The sequence below is a fragment of the Labeo rohita genome, chromosome 16, assembly GCF_022985175.1.
Source record: "Labeo rohita strain BAU-BD-2019 chromosome 16, IGBB_LRoh.1.0, whole genome shotgun sequence".
Lineage (NCBI taxonomy): Eukaryota > Metazoa > Chordata > Actinopteri > Cypriniformes > Cyprinidae > Labeo > Labeo rohita.
Window position 1 is genome coordinate 29,365,938 of NC_066884.1, and position 14,710 is coordinate 29,380,647.

General features: G+C 35.0%; 1 protein-coding gene across 1 annotated transcript in view; it reads right to left on the reverse strand.

Moving 5' to 3' along the window:
* Positions 1-443: 443 nt before the first annotated feature.
* The window catches only part of gask1a (golgi associated kinase 1A), a 36,242-nt gene continuing 21,975 nt past the window's right edge, over positions 444-14,710 (reverse strand). Inside the window, exons 3-5 of the mRNA XM_051131991.1 lie at positions 6,328-6,450; positions 3,362-3,465; positions 444-2,130 (exon numbers count right to left, since the gene is read on the reverse strand). Of these exons, the coding sequence (XP_050987948.1) occupies positions 1,926-2,130; positions 3,362-3,465; positions 6,328-6,450 (432 nt within the window). The 3' untranslated portion in view covers positions 444-1,925. The remainder of the gene's footprint in view (positions 2,131-3,361; positions 3,466-6,327; positions 6,451-14,710) is intronic.

The window sequence follows — 14,710 nt, forward strand, 5'->3', positions numbered from 1 at the left end:
ATGATTGAAAAAAAAAAGGATTTGGGCTAATACAGGTAATTTGCCATTGAAATATTATGTTTTTTTGTTGCTGTTGTTTTTTTTTTTTTTTTTTGTTTTTTTATGTTTATGACTGTTATGGTGCCAGTTTTGGTCTTTGCAACTTTGCAACTTTGCATGCTTGTTTATAATCACCTGTCTCATGTGCTCACCAGGTTTCATCACGTTTTGACTTTTCCTTTAGGCTATATTGGATTTTGTGTAAATTTGGACAGGCCCCTTTTCTAAACCACCCCGTTATAGAGTCCCAAAGGGTAAATTTAATCAAACTTGTAAATCAAATTAAAAATAATTAGGTCTGACGAGAAAGACTGGACATGTTTTCGATGAGACTTGCTTCATTTAAAAGTAGACATGTCAGGCTTTCTATAGATATCTCTCGTGTCTCTGTGTTGAGTATTCGCTGAGTTTTAGTTCATTTTAGTGACGCATTTCTTAATGCCGATCACAGAGAACAACGCAGCAGACTGCACACCCTGTTTGTTTTCTTTATTTCACAAAGCCATAGAGTGTTGTTGTTATTATGAGTGTACACAAATAAAAGTAGATTCCTTACAGATTCGATTGATGTATTGCTCTTATCTGTACGATCAAAAATGACGGAGTAACTGAAGTTCTTTTTGGCGCATGGCCATTTTAAATTAACATATTCTAGTTATGCCAGGCTCTGAAATTAAAAGAAGAAAAAAATCAGGTAGACATTAAATTGTAAGTCAGGTATAAGATTTGGTAGAAATCAGATATTAAAACATTTTTTTTAAATCTTTATTTTTATTCAGAAATCACAAACAATCATAGGGCCTTAGAATATTGGCCTTGGAATGGGGGCCTTGGAGTCAAAAAAAAAAAAAAAAGTAGAACCATTGTTCTAAATTGTTGTTTAAAAGACACCCATATCTAACTGCAGTGGCCTGTAAGCTGCAGTGGAAAGCCTAGAATCATGTATGACAACTCAACATATGACACCACAAATTCTGACTCAGCAATTTGTGCATAACTGAGCCTTTGGGCACTGAGTGCCCTGTAAGAGCCCAGCAGGAATTACATGGAGAGGGCTCAGTTTCACTCCACACCAGTTTCATAGTCCTCAGCATCTATTCTAGTATAGCAGCCTTCATTAAAGATTTAGCTTGTACACCACAATTCTCTTGTTTTTGGCGTTTCAAGGACACTGTACAAGAAAAATAGTTTTGAAGCTTCATTAGCTTAGCTTCATATCTGATTTACAGCTGCAGTTACTGTTCCTGAATGCACCACAGAAACGCTTGACTACAAAGCTTGTAAATTCTGGTTTTGTCCAATGCAGCTGTGACCACAAAACAGCTAAGCAACAGATTTTGTTGATGCTTTGTTGTCTAACTGTGTAACGTTCACTTACTATGAAATATCATTACACCGAAATTCCACTCCTCATAACTGTACATTAAATATTAAATATCTTCTAATTGGCTGTAACTGTGTGCCGTCGACAGCACATTAACATTCAGCATAGAAAGACAAATGGCTTGTTGTTGAAATCTTATTGTGTCGCGTCTGCTTAGGACATAGCGTAAGTCTCTTCACAGTGATGGGCCCCTGCATGAGTCCTGCTTTGCAAATGACCATCTGGAATGTCTTCTCTCAGACACTGTAAGCATTACTTAATCACAGTTCAAGGATTGTCAACCCTGATTAGGGAAATCAACTCAAAAATCCATGCAAATGCACTGCCTCCTCACATTTTAGCTGTCTTGCATAGTTTGCATGACTTTCTAAACAACACATAAAAAACACAGAAATTAATTTGGATGATACAAATCAAAGCAAAGGATTTTCATAAACCTTTTGTGTCTTTTTAGAATTCAGTAATTGGTTTTACAATATAAGAGAATGTCTTCATGGGAGAGTTAAAGATCTCTGTTAAGTCGCAGTTTCTTCTCTTGTATATGCTGGAGGAGGGCCTTGGCTCTTTGTTTTATGTGCTGAATGACAGATTTGAGTCCGGACGCCTCTCCTCTGCTCACCCAGAATTCCCGATCCACAGACAGGGAGCGAAGGAGCATCTTCTCCAGGCATCCTGATTGCAGCACTGAAACGGCCCGCTCTGGAAACCTACCAATTAACAAAAACACTGTTAACACTAACTGTTTTTTAACTTTAGTCAGTGTGTGGTGTGTATCTTTGGGCTTTAGAAAGATCTACAAAGTTACAAATCTCAAAGTCCAGTCCAAAAGGAAATATATATATATTTTTTTTAAAAATCCCTTTTCAAGAACTACAACAAACGGCTCCTTTGGACTACAACGTTTGTTTTCCGCATGCAATGATGTCACAACGCGGTCTATTGGAATATCATTAAATTACATCCCACCCACGGAAATTTGAATTGTTGGGGAGAGACGCTTCAATGAGCCACAGCACGGCAGGTATAAACACAAGCATTGACTAGAGTGGCCACTTCAGAGCAGTAACGTGCTGCAGAGATTAATGATACAGTGTAGATAGCATCACTTATTAACGCAAGTGTTTTTTAAAATGCATAAACTTGCACTAGACTAGGCTAGGCTAATCAGTAATAATGTTCTTGATAATGTTAGGCTGCTTCTAACCTTATGCTGGAGCTGGTTTTGGGCAATGAAACTAAGTATATAAATAATTAAATACATTAGCACGACAATATCACGTATTGGCGATCTCGCAGGCTGATGATACGACCCAACATTACTGTAGCGTATTATTTACTCACCCTCCATGAGTAAGAAGTGTAATCTAAGTGTATACTGCTGTAGTGAATTGATGTTTTTTTTTTTTTTTTTTGTAAGAATTAAAATGTAAGAATCACTTTAATCTAGCTTGCGCTAACAGTTGTACACGGAACTTTCTTCTTTGACAAGGGGAGTGGCAGTACTGAAACAAGTCTATGCTGTTCACCAATCACAACACATTTCATTTTTTGGAAGGCTGGCCTTCATTAAACCCAGAACTAATCGAGCCTTTTGTGCCAGGCTGGGAGAAATGTATTGTAATAATGTAAATTGTGTTAAAAATAATGCATTTTTCAAACCACCAAGCGTGGAAGCATGTTCTAGTACACCCCCAAAACAAAATCAAGACTTTGTAAAAGAGCTTAATAGGACCCCTTTAAAAACAGCATCCTTATTTTGAAAAATTGTAAACATAACTTGTCTGCTTCTAATTCAGTTGCCACTTGTATCCAAATGGATGTGGTTCAACAAGTGTGTTATTCAAAGGCACAAATGTTAAAAAGTCATAGTTTAAACTTACAATAGTTAAAAGTCTACATTTTAACCAGTAAGATAGTATAAATAGTGTGTCTACTTACTCATCAATTCCTTCAACTAGTCTGAAGTTGAGGTTGTCTTGTGGCTGATGAGGTCTTCCTGCATTGTCAATAAAAACCAGTCTGGATGGATCTGTTTTTCGAACCTATAAATAGAGTTTAATATACAGATTATTTTCAGTAGATTCATGCTGATTTATATTATGTGCAGTAGCCCTAAAATATTTGGAAACTTTTAGATATATTTAAGGCAGCGGCTATTTGTATTTAAGTGTAAATACAGCTATAGATTCTATTTACATTGTGTTAAAATAGCAGGATTTTTCGCCATTTATAATACATAATGCAAATAGAGGCAATTATCTGCACCTCAGTATTGTAGTATATTATAAAACAGTATGCAATAATAACATATTGAGTAAATTATAGTTTTAATTCAAATTATTAAATGGATGCCACCTTATTGGGACAATAAAGCCCACCCTAACCCTAACTGATATTTTATTTTCAACTTTTCGATTATTTCCTTTATTTTTATTGAAAAAAAAAAAAAAAAAGCCTTTCTGGTATTAAATGAGATTTGACAAAGGGCAGATTTGAACCCGGGTCGATCACGTTGAAAAGACTAGAATAAACGCTTCACCAACTGTGCTGCTAGAACAGTTGTCCAATACATTGGTTCTCAACTTCCGTCCTTGGGGCCCACTGCTCTGCACATTTTGTATGTTTCTGAAACTGACACAGTTCAGTTCATGGATCTTTCACCTGATGAGCTATGATCTGAATCAGGTGTGTTAAATGAGGAAGGCATATAAAATGTGCAGAGCAGTGAACCCCGGGGACTGGAGTTGAGAACCACTGGTCTAATAGACGTCTTTTCATACGTCTGTCCCAATCACATGTTCGTGGGTGGAGTTAGTGTAAATAACCTCTGCCAACAAGGCTAAATAGACACTCCGGATATTTTAAAGAGTTAGTTCACCCAAAACTGAGAATTCTGTCAAAAGTTACTGTAGCCTACTTAGCCACATGTTGTTTAAAATATGACTTTTGTTTAGTTTTTGAAACACTAATGAAGCCTGAGCCATTTCTGTCCCTCTGTTATATACATCCACACAACCAAAACTTTGATGACTCAAAAAGATCATTGCAAAAGTAATCCATATAAATCCATGTAAAAGTAATCCATATGAACTCTTCTAAAGAGACAATAATTTCATATGATGAACTGATTTAATGTATTCACATATACACATTGGTCAATGCACATACATAGAGCTCATCATACAGTATGTGGTAAATGGAAGCTCAGCTACTTGCTTGACACATAAGAACGAATCCCTTTGGTTCTTGCAGAAGCTCAAACATGCTTCTCATCATTTTTTGGGGGCCAAGCAAGCACATTTGAGCTTCCACTTACCATATGTGGCTGAGTGTTAATCAATGTTCATGTGATTAAACCCTAAATTAAATCTGACCATCATATGAAGCAATCTTTTCAGACAACTTGCACTTACAATGTCTTCATGAATATTTTGTAGCATCAAAGTTCTTGTTGCGTGGGCGTTCAATAATCTCTCGTGTTTCATTAAAAATATATCCATTTCAAGATGAACAAAAGCTTTATGGAGCCTTATGAGAATGTGGCAGAATTTTTATTTCTGGGTGAACTAACCCTTCAAGTCACACTTCCAACATTTTAGAATCGCATTTCATTACATACAAAATGGCACCTGACACCAAATGGTATTCTATTCTATTCTATTCTATTCTATTCTATTCTATTCTATTCTATTCTATTCTATTTATATAGCACATTTAAAAACAACAGACGCTGACCAAAATGCTTTAAATATCAAACATAACACATACAGTTTAAAATTGTAAAACACAATAAAACAATAAGAAAAATACATAAAAATTATGGTATGGTAGACCTCTTTTCAGATTTTATTGAATTATATTTCCAATCGCATAACTGTGTCAAAAGTATATTAAGTGTGTACAAAAAAAAATTAGAAATCATGAGTAGAGTAAGACTGAAACATCTTGCCTGCCATTGAAAAATCTGACTGAAAATATATCTTTTTTTTATGAAAGTTCACATGCATGTTTAGTATGAGGGTTAGGGTTAACAAAAGGGACAGCTTGTATGAATTATACTGGTTGCAGTGTGCTCTGTAGGTTTTTCTAAGCGACATGGAGATATTTCTGAAATTGTGGAATGATTTTCTGGGCAAGCAATATTAAAACAGATGACTTTTGCAGACTGGCTCCGGAAACCTAAACCACAGCTACACTGGAGCTCCATTTCACCAGCTCTCTGAACGCTATCAGATAATGACTACAGAACCAATCTAAAGGCTCCCACAGAAACTGATTGCCTTGACTCGTTTTAGCTGCCTCACTTAATTTCCGTGGGTTTCTAACTCACAGTTTGAGTGTGAACTCAAACTTCACGTAGATCTCAAGAGCTGCTGGAAAGTTATTACTTTTGATATTGGAAAGCAGAATGAAGGGGAAAAATGTTCTACACTCTCCTGGTAGAAAACGAATACTTGCTAGCTATGTGACCTTGTCATGAGGTCAGTCAATGCAACTTGATGAAAAAAGGCAACTGCTTCAAGTTTCACTGAAGCCATAGTGTCATTATTAATGCATGTTTACTTTCTTTAAAGTCAAATGGAAAAAGCTCAAGTATAAATAATAATAATAGACAGTAATGGGATTCTTCCATATCATATGTATTATTCTGGGTTTCATCAGCTCAAAATTTTGTTATTCATTATATATTCACTATATATTCCACTGAAAACTGCTGTAATAAACATTCAGGCAACCATGTAAAAATACAAGTGTGCTTTTTTATTTTTTACAGTTTATACAATCATTTCAGTTTATATAAAATATGGGACCCATTTCTCTACAACTGGGAGATAATATGAGATGGACTGAGGGATGGACTAAAATGAGTGTGATCTGACAAATATAACCAATATTTCCTTTACCAGGATGTGCACCAGATTTAAGTCCTTTGGGTTTCCACATTTGACATGCAGCAAGTTTTCTACACAGAGTTCTGATGGGTCTGGTCTGAAACCACAGCAAGACCGGTCCAGTCTGTCATTCACCTGGAAAAAACAACAAATTAAACACATGTTAACCAAATTCATATATGTCAATAGACATCCACAAATAGGCTTTCAAAGCGCATCTTTTAAAACCAATTACCGTATTATCCTGGGTAAAGTAATGTTACACATTATTTTGAAAGAGGGTTAGTTTAAACAGCTTGTCTTTTGTTCATGTTTCATGATTTCAGTTCAGGTCTAGTCATGTTTTTTTTATGCCAGGTCTTCTACTTTGGTTTCAGTCATGTGTTTCCTGTTTAATGTCATGTGACTTCATATTCCCACTTGTTGCTTATGTTTTGTTTTCATTGGTTCGTTGTCTTGCTGTCTAATTATTAATTCTGTTCCCTCATTGGTTCATGTTCATTTCGTTTAGCAAGACTGGGTTCAGCCCCGACAAAACAATGCAACATGTTTTTTAAATGGAAACGGTGGTGCGTTGAACACCCTGTTCTGATGATGCAAGAGTTGCAACTATGGCAGCTGAGAAGGCCATTATTTTTTGTGTTCATTTTGAAGAATTTTCGGAGCCTGATGAAATTGGTATAAATACGTGTTTAATACAGCAAAATACGCTTAATGTTATAGTCACTGCCCTTGCCGTCCAGAATAAAAGAGAACATCCCAGTCAAGTGAAGGGATTTGTGGAAACTGTGGTTCCTAATAATTGTGATCCAACATTTGCTTTGCATTTCAGGATGAAAAGACAAACATTTCAGGTAAAGGATAATCTACTTCTTACCTCCAAGACTGTGTTACGATCTATATGACCTTATTATTTTTATTGTGAGCGTTAGCCTTATCATTATTGCTGGTCACTGTTGCCGTGCTATGATACTGTAATATTTACTATTATATAGCCCAATTAGAGGAGTAAAGTAAAGTTTATGAAAGTGTCACTATGCAATACAGTAGCAAACTATATAAATATGTATAGTATTTGTTGTTACATTAATCAGTGTCTAGCACACCTTCCTAAGGAAAGGATATGGACCAGAAGACATTGCAATTACTACATGATATTAGACAGACTTAAATAAGTTCCAGTACTTGTGCTCTTACTATTTTAGTTATTTTGCCTTTAATGTAAATAGGCATGTGCAAGCAATATACTTGCTCTTGTGAATTTATTTTGACGTTAATTACATTTACTTACTGTATATAGCAGTATGTGCAACAGTGCGTAAACAACAGCCATAGCAAGATTTGTGTCAGCTTATTTACAGCACCATAGGGGTTGTCGAAAGTTCTACTATAAATGCGTGCATTGTGCGAGCTGTCTCACTTTAATACCACGTGGTTTGTATACATGTTGCAGCTGATTGGGTTGACATTTTTGACACACCCCCCAAACAAGAGAAAATGTATCTCAAACCCCGTTGCACACCGTTTCCAGGTAACATGTCGTTCAACCCGGAAACTGTAGCAAAACGTTGGGCACCGGTTTGAGCTTGAATGTGCCCCAGTTCCATTTGGTCATTGGTTGTTTACGTCATGTGAGTACCCCATAGTCTTGTTTTTAATGCTCCATTCCAGATTACTTGAAAATAGAATTTTTCCCACCTCCTACTTGGAAAAAGTAAGTAACTAAACTTGCAAGCAGGGAGTCTTAAGAGATTCCAGTGGTAATATTGTGATTTATCTTTTCTCATAACATTTAACAACATTACTCCTCTTTGGTTTCTATATGTGTACTGGGACCACACTGTGGGTGAGAAGTTAAGGTGAGATGTGACCCTGTGGAGCAGTAAGTGTATGTTTTACCAGCTTATTCCCAGTTAGAACACCTTCCCTCCTTCTCAAACTCCACAGGCCGTACTGACACGCCACTGCAATATTTCACACTGTAAAGTGAACTGGGTCTGATCTTAGAACAGCTGAGATCCACTGATGGATATGATTTCAATAGCTGTGTAAAATCTTGGAAATTAAATTAAATATGTGTTTTTTCCCCTTGTACTTTAGAGGATTTAAAAGTGTAAAGTTCAAACCACCATATAAAATGATAAACATTTTGTCTTGTACTTTTTAAATCCTGTGGTGGTTGTCTCATTTTTGTTAAACTTGACATGATGCAAGCACAAAAGAGATTTGAGAACCAGCGTGGAGAGGAAGATTCAGTATATAAAACAGCTTTCATTTTGGTCTGTTCTTTACACAAAACTAGCTTTAGCCTTGAACATTCGGCTTAACATCTGTTGTGTTTCACAGTTTATATACTGTATACACCAGGGTGAGTAAATAAGGACAATTTCTATTAAAAATATTCATTTTGAATAAAAAATATTAGTGTTTGTATAAAAGTCTTTGTCGATTATATAAAAAAAAAGCTTTACAAATAGCTAGAAAGATGTTTGGGTCACTTGTCTTCATGCTGATATTATACTAAAAATAATATTTTTAACATGAGCTCAGTGTCTGTGACAGCTGCTGTCAGTCGGCAGTATCAGAAGCAGACAGTCGTCAATACACATTGTGTTCCTGCCGAACATCATACTCAAATCTGTGCTCTCTTTCCTCACACAGACAGCACTGTGATAACCTTAGGGCTCACTTACGTAATTTTCTAGCCTAGTGCTGCTAGTGAACCATGGTGAATGCCGCAGAGCATTTCAGTTGAAGACATTTCCATGTCACAGCCCCTGAGAGTTCTGAATCATGTGACCTTTTGTTCAGAAACCAATGCAAACATCTTTGCCACTGGTTTGAGTTATGTTGGATTTATAGACAGTATACATACAGGCATTTTTAGCACATTTTTTTACAAAAATACTGTAATTACAAATTAGATTTAGCATATTCAGAATAACAATTTGAGTAAAACAACTGCAGACCAGTAGTCAGATTTTAAGTTCAGTCAGTCCACAGAGAGTTTACTAAAGAATTGTTTGAAGCTGCATTTAAACTGTATTTTGGAAGTTCAAAATCAGGGCACCATATCAGTCCATCATATGGAGAAAAATCCTGAAATGTTTCTCTCAAAAAACATAATTTCTTTACGGTTGAAGAAAGAAAGACATTAACATCTTGGATGACAAGGGGTGAGTACATTATCTGTCAATTTTTGTTCTGAAAGTGGACTTCTCCTTTAACCCTTAAATACATACCATAGGGTATTTAGCGACCCAGGACGTCATTCACAACCCTCTCCCATTTTCTTTCACTTTTTTTTAAATATTCCTCAGTCTATTTATTATAAACAATATAACAAGAAAAAAATGTAAAAAAAATGTCTGTTTTCTGTTCATTTTTTAGTAAAAAGTGTATAGGGTCGCTAGAGACCCGAGGTGTGTAATAGTGTAAGTATATTTTTTGTGTGAAAAAATAGATAAATATCCGATGACTCAATATGTGCAATTCACCTTTATTCTTCGAGGTGGCACTGTCTGATGGACAATAGCGATGTAATGTTTCACTCATAATTATCATAGGTATAAAAAAAAATATCATCAGCAAAAATGTAAGTGGTTTGAATGGCTTTACTGCAGAGCAATTACTGTATGCAATAAAATATAAATGTCACTGTTATTTGATGTTGGTTTTTCTAAATAAGCTGCCAGCGATCAAAATGTTGACTTTGATGTCATTGAAAATTATATTTTTAAGAAAATGTCTGAGATCGCGAATATGAGCTAGATGCTAAATGTACTGTGAAGGGGTGCTCTGAGAATGATGCCGATGGTAAAATCACCTGCTCAAATTGAACCCTTCTAAGTTTCAAAAGGTATATGCTTTATTTTATTCTTCTGTAACAGTTCTTAAAATATCAAGAGAGATTTTTGCTATTGGAGAAGTTAGAGATCCATTCATGCTGGATATATAGGTCTGGGTCGCTAAAGACTCGATAATAACTGGTGAAACATTCATTCATTTAAGGGGTAATGAAGACAAAATTACCTCATAATTGTATAAGCGTGTATTTTTATGCTAGAGTATCTTAACTGCTGTTACAGGCCATTGAAAACAATCTCTTTAATTTAATTCTCGTAATTATCTTTATTTAATTAAAAATGAACTCACTGATCCATAATTAACCTTATTTGTCCACACCAGTATAATCCATTTTGTGAGCTCTTACAAAGTGCATAAAGCAGCATGATAGGAGCCATGGCACATTTTTATGCATAAAAGTGGTTCATTTAAATCAAATTATGATTCATATGAGAAAAATTCATATGGAAAATTAAGAAGTTCTTAAAGGTTAAGAGGAAATATTGAAATACTAAATGATTAAAATGAAAAGTAAAATGTATTTAAATTATTGAATAATTCTATTATTGGCAAAATCTGTTTGGTTATGTGAATTATAACCACCCTGACCTACAGAAAGTATAGCTAAACTTGACAATGGGCAATAGACACTTTTGCCGATATTTTTTTTAAATGATAGCATCTTAAAGGCACAGCCACATTAGGGAAATTTTGGCGAGATTTTATTGTCAATAATGTAACGATGCACACTCTAAAAAAAAAGCTGGGTTATTTTACAACCCAAATGCTGGGTTCAACTTGTTGGGTCATTTTATTAGGTTATTTTTAATACTTTTACCCAGGTGCTAGGTAGTTTTTCTGTAACTAAGCTGCTGGGTCATTTATAAGGCTGACGAAACAACCCAGCTGCTGAGTTACAGGCGAGAGCGGTTCTCGGCTCCCGCCGATTTGGTGCACTTCTTCAGCGAAAAAAGGTTTGTATACATTTTATTTCATTTATAAAGTCTTTACTGTGCTGTAAATTATATTATTTTACGCAATGCAACATAAGGACCAGAAGTCAGTCAGCTGAGCTATCAGTGGTTGATTCGCAGGATAGAAAATGCCTTTTGCCTTGAATAAAATAACATGGATTTTATTCTTTAAAGTACTGAGTTTAATTTAATTTTAAGTTAAAATATGTTCTCTAATGTCAGTACTGTTTGTTTATGGACAGGTTTTCAGAATGCGGTGAAATGCAAGGCTGTGGTCTGAAGTTCGCAGTTACATTGGCCAACAGCAGCCCTTCACCGGCTCAGATTTCGACGTCACACACACGAGAATCAGCACTATTTCGGTTAAAAAACAATTGCATAGAACAGTCGAATATGTTAAAATTAAAATGCTACTTTTAAATGTTTTTATGTTAAAATAAAAAAAAAGCTTTTTTTAGAGTGTGCATCATTACATTATTGACAATAAAATCTCGCCAAACATAAAAACATAAAACATAAATGTTCATCTTTTGATTATTGCTGTTGCCTCTAGTATTCTGTGTGTGTTTTATAAGTTCCAGTCAATTTTAAGCCAGCAATATAATAATTTTTAAACAATAGTTGATTTACATAAAATAACCCAGCATGTTTGGTAAAACGTTTAACCCAACCAGCTGGGTCAAAATAACCCAGCATGTGTTCTGTCCAATATTTACCCAGTGCTGGGTTGCCAAATAACCCAAGTTGGGTTGTTTTTAATCCAGCATTTTTTTTTTTTAGAGTGCATGAAGCATCACTTCCAAACCAATTGGCTTTATACTGGTAAATTTTCATGTTAAAAGTGAATCCAATGTGAAATCAGTTGGTTTGGACATCAACAATGAAATGTGTACAACAAATGCTAATTAGCATATTTAACTCTTATGTTAACCTTTTGGACATTTTTGTCCATTTCAGTTTTTTGTTTTTTTTCATCATTTTGAAAAAAAGATCATTTTGCCTGTGTTATTGCCAGCTGCATACATTTTGGCACAGGTGTGTATTTTTATTGGAATTTTACTATTTAACTTCCATTTCCTTTATTAAATCTATTTTGCACTATAGTACAAAAAAATCTCAGTACCTTAAGGACAAAAATGTCCCCATTGAAACCCATTAAAATTTTTAATCACAGTGCCATTTAACTGTAAAATCATGCAATTTTTGTTAACAGACTTCCATTCTGTTGGCAAGGCTTCAGAATTTTTTTTTTTACAATATTTTACCAGACGGTGTCTTTTTTTTTTTTTTTAGATTTAGCCAATAAAGCAAATACTTGCTTTATTTCAGGAAACTCGCTTTATTATTTCGTGTTATAATTTTGAGGGTGTGTTGGTTTGGAAGTCAGAGTGTGGTTTGTATGTGTGTCATAAAAACAAATTGTGTATGTGTTCTTGTAATATTTGAGAGAGAAAAAAAATACTTCAAATCACAAATCCAACCACTGTGTGCACCAGTGCAATTTTGCTGGCACCTAATGAGGAAAATCCGGTTCTGCGCCCAAACAAAATCTTACTGAAAGCTCATTTTATGAGATATCAACCTCAAATTTGGAGCACAACTTGTTTAGATTTATGGCTTTGGTTTTCTAGCAAGTTTAGTGTTCAACATGTTTCATAAAATATATATTTTATATAAAATATAGTTCATAAAGCATTTTCGTAAACTTAAAACTTTTTTTGGTTTCACTTTTTAAACTTTTTCTACTTCAACAACCAAACTGAAGTCTGTGTTCCATAGCTTCAAATTGTCTTACTTCCTGCCATCTGTGATCCTCTCAGGCCAGACCTGTGGCCCACCAGTTGAGAACCACTGATCTACATTTCAGAACGGCACACAGAAGGACTTGTGTTTCCCATGGTGACAGTGAGCGTGTCCTTCACACTGTTCTGTGCTTAAGGGTGTGAGGTTTCACATCAGTGCCATCAGAGGTGCTAAATGAATAGAGAGGAACAAGTGTTCAAGGGTCCCAGTCAGCAATTTCACCAAATCAATACAAAGCTATTAGCTGTTGGCCATGTTACAGCTATTGACTTTTCTTCTAAGATCTAATGTATTATTCATGGACAATCCATACTCCCAGTTTTTCACAGAACACAGTTTTCACACACACAAATTATTCTCACAAATTCATGAAGCACATTCATGAGCCCTTGCAATTACACATTCTTGGACACACAATTTTAGTCCACAGTATGTCTGCCATCAAGTGATTTTTTCATACTTGATTTGCCCTGCTTTTTAATCAAGCAGGAAGATGGCAGAAGTTTTGCAGTGCTGTAAATTACATGTAAAATGCATAGAAAGTCCATCTGAAAAATGTTATGTTTTGTGTTAAAGAGATGCTCATCGAGCAAAATTAGTACAAACAAAGACATGTCAAGGTTAGGTTTCAAGGAGTAAAAGCAATTTAAAGAAATAGTGCAATAAAAAAAAAAAATGCTGAAACTTGGAGAGCTGATCTTTGGAAAGCCATAAGCAACAGTTTATAGTTAAAATGCCGTATAGTGATGGATTCTATTCGTTTCTTACAAACATGTAGCTTTTCACTTCACATGACATTAATTGATAGGAGTGGATTACTTGTGGATTATTGTGATGCTTTTATCAGCTCATTATGATGGCACCCATTCACTTCACCGGTGAGAAAATGATGTAATGCTAAATTTCTGTAAATATGTTCAGAAATCTGAAAAAATAAAATAAATTAAAATAGACTCCTCTACATCTTGGATGGCCTGAGTATGTTTTCATTTTTTGGTGAACTGTTCCTTTAATATCTTGAAGCTATTATTATAACTACAAGTTACGATACATTTCACCAGCCAGCTGCCAAGAATCAGTGTCAGTGTGCTTATTTAATTAAAAGTAAATTTTGTAATTTTAAGTAAATTTGTAAAGATTATCTTAAAATCATGAAATTACAAAGGAATTTTCACAATATCAGTTTTAACCTGTTTATCAGAAAGTACGAATGCATTTTCCTACATTACCTATGTTCACAATTTTAATTAAGCATCACCATGACAACAATAGTTCTTGAATAAGAATTAAAAGCCAGTGCAGCCATGGGGAGCAAAAAGTGAAGAAGAGGAAGAAAAGAAGAAAGTGTAAAATACATCTTCTAAACCTGCTAATGAGGTGATACTGAATCACAATCCTAGAGATATAATCATTCACAGTGAATGCCCACATTGCATTTCAACCTGTCTAAGAGCGTTTGTCTACGATGTCTCAGATCCCCTGCTGATTTTGTTTGCCCACTGACAAAGAAATGATAAGTCTATAATTTTAATGGTAGGTTATTTTAACAGTGAGAGACAACAAACAACAAAAAATCCAAAAAAGCACATTTCAAAAAAGTTATAAACTGATTTGCATTTTAATGAGTGAAATACGTATTTGATCCCCTATCGATCAGCAAGATTTCTGGCACCCAGGGATTTTTTATACAGGTACCGAGCTGAGATTAGGAGCACTCTCTTAAAGGGAGTGCTCCTAATCTCAGCTTGATACCTGTATAAAAGACACCTCTC